The following is a 3,922-nucleotide window of genomic DNA, read 5'->3' as shown; positions in this document are numbered from 1 at the left end:
GCTGCAAAACTAATAATATCATTTGACAAGTTATCCTGCTTTTAATTAAGGAAATTCACTGTAAATGTATTTATAATAACAAAAACTCAGAAACAATCTAAATATCCAACAATAGATATGTAGCTGACTATGTTATATTGCCTCTCTAGTAGCAAATATTATGCTGCCATCGGAAAAAATAATATTTTTTAAAGACTTTTCAGTGACCTGAAAAATGTCATTAAATTTAAAAAATGAGTATGTTAAGATCATAATTTTTGAAAAAACAAAAGTACATATGCATACAATGTTGGCAGGAAATACTAAGAAATGTTAACAATTTTCACGTAAGTCAGTACTACTTTTAAATCATTTAAAATATTATTTTAAAAGAATACACCCTTGCAATCAAGTAGACATGGGGAGGCTATGAGGGCAATGAGGAGAGTCATGTTAATACTCTTTACCCTGTAATTCCATCTAAGAAAATGTGTAAAATGTTTGGCTGAAAAAAAATACGCTTATATCGGTATTATTATAATGAAAACATAAAACCAATCAGAAAATGGCTTAGTAAATTATCATATATCAAAGAGGAACAATGTAAAGCTTAAAATAATGATAACAGAAGATAATTTTGATACTAAGATTAAACAAAAAAAGCAGAACATATCATTGTGTCCTCTTTTATGTGTAAATTATCATATATCAAAGAGGAACAATGTAAAGCTTAAAATAATGATAACAGAAAATAATTTTGATACTAAGATTAAACAAAAAAAGCAGAACATATCATTGTGTCCTCTTTTATGTGAGTAAATATGCATTAGAAAAATAGCTAGATAAGTTAAGTTTGAAATAGTCATACAAAGAAATGCTATACAGAAATGAAAATGAACTATGACTACGACAAGCATGGTTGAATATCAAGAATATAATAAGAATAAAATTAATTCACAGAGTTCACAGATGCCATTCAAACATACAAAATTTAAAAATCTGCTGTTGGCAAATACACTATATATGTACCAAAACTCTTCTTAAAAATATGCGATAAACACAACAATCAGGATATTGGATATCTCCAAAAATGGATGAAGGTAGGTCTGGGGCACATGCATGTCTTCCAGTGTACTGGCAATATTCTGGAGATCTGTGCTAGGTACCTGGGATTTGTTCCATTTTTATTCTTTGTATGTTAAAATATGTTATTAAGGGCTGACCCTGTGTCTCACTCGGGAGAGCTGAGGCCGTGGGTGTGGACAACACCAAGCCAAGGGTTACGGTCCTTGCTGCCCCCCCCCAAAAAAAGTTATTAAAATATGTTGTTAAAAGTTATTAAAATATGTTAAAACATATTTTAATATATTAATAAATCAATATATTTCTTTTAATATATTCAGTATTCAGTAATACTAATTTTAAAAGAAAAATGAAAGAAAGGAAATATATAAAGTGTTAATGTAGTTTGTGCTCGGGGGTTAGGTTGATGAGAAACTGCTTATTTTTTTCTTTTATTGTTTCCCAAATTTTCTACAATATAATTATTTTGCTTTCTCAAGAATCTCAATTATTGTTATCTAAATACAGCTGAATCTTTTGTATCCTCAGTTTTACTAATAAATCTGTGTTTTCCATTTCTCATAAAGTAAATATTTTAAAATTATATAGAATAAACCAGGCATGAGATTTTCTAGTAACTGGAAAGGCTTATGTGTATTGTGTATGCCTGTGTGTGTCTAATATATATGTGTGTGTGTGTGTGTGTGTGTGTGTGTGTGTGTGTGTGTGTGTGTGTGTGTGTGTATTTTTTGACGGCTGGCCATTATGGGTATCCAAACCCTTGATCTTGGTGTTATCAACATTGCACTCTAACCAACTGAGCTAACCGGCCTATATTTTCATATAGAAATCTAAAAGAGTCAATTCATCCTGTAGAAAAAGCTAATTTGATTCCGGCATTTTCAACTCAGGAGACAGCTTTTTGTTTGGGGTTTTTGTTTTTGTTTTTTGTTTTATTTTTGATAAAACCTGTGTTGTACATCAGAGTTACTGGCAGACAGCATCAGCCTTTAACGTTCTAATTAAAATGTGAAAAAAAGTCATGCTATAACTGGCATTTGATTTTATTTCTTTAAAGAATAGGACATATGTTTGGGCAACTGTAATATATTCACATGCAAGTTAGTGATACTGTATGATTCTTTTTGTGTGACTCTGGCAGTCTGTAGATGCACACTGTGGAGTGGTGTGTCTCAAATGTTCTGAAGTTTTTAACATTGTCAAAAATAATGAATGCTACAGTTAGTATCTAAAGAAAGTGTTAGATTGTAATAAATTATAAAATTAAATGTGCTGGATGTTTTAATAAATGTCCATTTTGCAAATTTCAAGTTATCCAATGATCTGTCATGTTTTTGCTATACAGACAATTACAGACAGAAGAATAATTAACTAAATATAACCCATTCACAGAAGTAATTTCTTTAATTAAAGTAATGCAACTAGCTGGCCTTCCTGCATCAAGATACATTTGGCATATTTTAGAGTTTAATTTTTAGTATTGAATTTTAAAAACGCTAATTGTGCCAGTTAATTAAACAGTGGCATTATGCAGTGTAAAGAAGATTAGGCAGCATCAGTTGTTTATGTTTGCAATCTTTCTTCTGCAGGACCGAAGAATGAGTTGTTCCTCTTTTATGGGAAAGGACGCCCAGGAATTGTTAGAGGAATGGACTTGAATACCAAGATAGCTGATGAGTACATGATCCCCATAGAAAATCTGGTAAACCCTCGTGCTTTAGATTTCCACGCAGAAACCAATTATATCTACTTTGCTGACACCACCAGTTTCTTAATTGGCCGGCAGAAGATAGATGGAACAGAGCGAGAAACCATTCTGAAAGATGGTAAGTAACACTGTATGACATTAACATAAAACTGCCCAGCGATAAAGCATTTTAAAAGGATAAATCTGGTGTATGTCAGACTAGCTTTAACCAGAACCCAAGTTATTCCTGGCTTAAAAATATTTGTTAATTTTATTTCTTCAGTAACATTATTTTCCATGTTTTTCACATATAACTTAACTGTATTAAAGCCTTCATTGTATAGTTGATCTTGCAATTGTCCACTACGTTTACTATACGAATTAAATTGAGCTATTATCCACCTTCTGAGAAAATGTAGGTTTATAATGATATTTTTACAGTGCTATATGTTAGACCATAAGATTTAACAGGAATTGGAGACTTCTATAGTATTTGGTTCTCATCAGGATATTGGTCATGTCACTCAAAGTGAATTAAAAATTTCAATGACCCTATGTTATCACAATTATTGCATATTGTTTCTTAATTTTCAAAACATTAAAATGGAATTTTCTAGAGTTGTCCTTGAAATATCAATATCTCCATAGAAACTTCAATTATTTATACCTATTTTTATTTATGGATACATATATGAAGTTATATGCATGCAAACATATATACATATACTTTATTAAAATTGGTGCATTTCATAAATTATTTGGCTTAGGAGCAACCAATCAAGTAACAAAAGAATGTAACTTTGGTATAATTAAAAAAAGATCTTTAATTATCAAGCAAACCAGATCTGTGACTGGCTGCCTGCCATGTTTAGGCATGTTAATTAGAACCTCAGTTTCTTCATGTATAAAGTCTGCTTACATCTTAAATATTTTAGAAATCAATGATTAAAGGAACATTAATTGTGTGTTTATTACATGGAGGACACTGTGCTAGCTATCTTAGGTGACAAAAGGAATTTTAGGAAATGGCTACTGCCTTCAAGAAGATCAAAATTTACCTTTGAGGTTATAACACACGAAAATGTAAAAGCATTGTAACATTTAATTAATAAATTCAAAGCTGTCCCAAAGAAATATATGATTGATAGAGAATACCCATGTACTGGGAATCTA

General features: G+C 30.8%; 1 protein-coding gene across 1 annotated transcript in view; it reads left to right on the top strand.

Annotated features, from left to right (window-relative positions):
- Positions 1 to 1,069: 1,069 nt before the first annotated feature.
- LOC103604074 (low-density lipoprotein receptor-related protein 1B-like) overlaps positions 1,070 to 3,922 on the top strand; it is a gene marked incomplete at its 3' end in the record, with an annotated part of 152,863 nt that continues 150,010 nt past the window's right edge. Inside the window, exons 1-2 of the mRNA XM_008588666.1 lie at positions 1,070 to 1,079; positions 2,652 to 2,888. Coding sequence (XP_008586888.1) covers positions 1,070 to 1,079; positions 2,652 to 2,888 — 247 coding nt within the window. The remainder of the gene's footprint in view (positions 1,080 to 2,651; positions 2,889 to 3,922) is intronic.

Source organism: Galeopterus variegatus, unplaced genomic scaffold (assembly GCF_000696425.1).
Source record: "Galeopterus variegatus unplaced genomic scaffold, G_variegatus-3.0.2 Scaffold4948, whole genome shotgun sequence".
Lineage (NCBI taxonomy): Eukaryota > Metazoa > Chordata > Mammalia > Dermoptera > Cynocephalidae > Galeopterus > Galeopterus variegatus.
The sequence above is the reverse complement of the archived record's forward strand: the minus strand, read 5'-3'. Positions and strand labels throughout refer to the sequence as shown.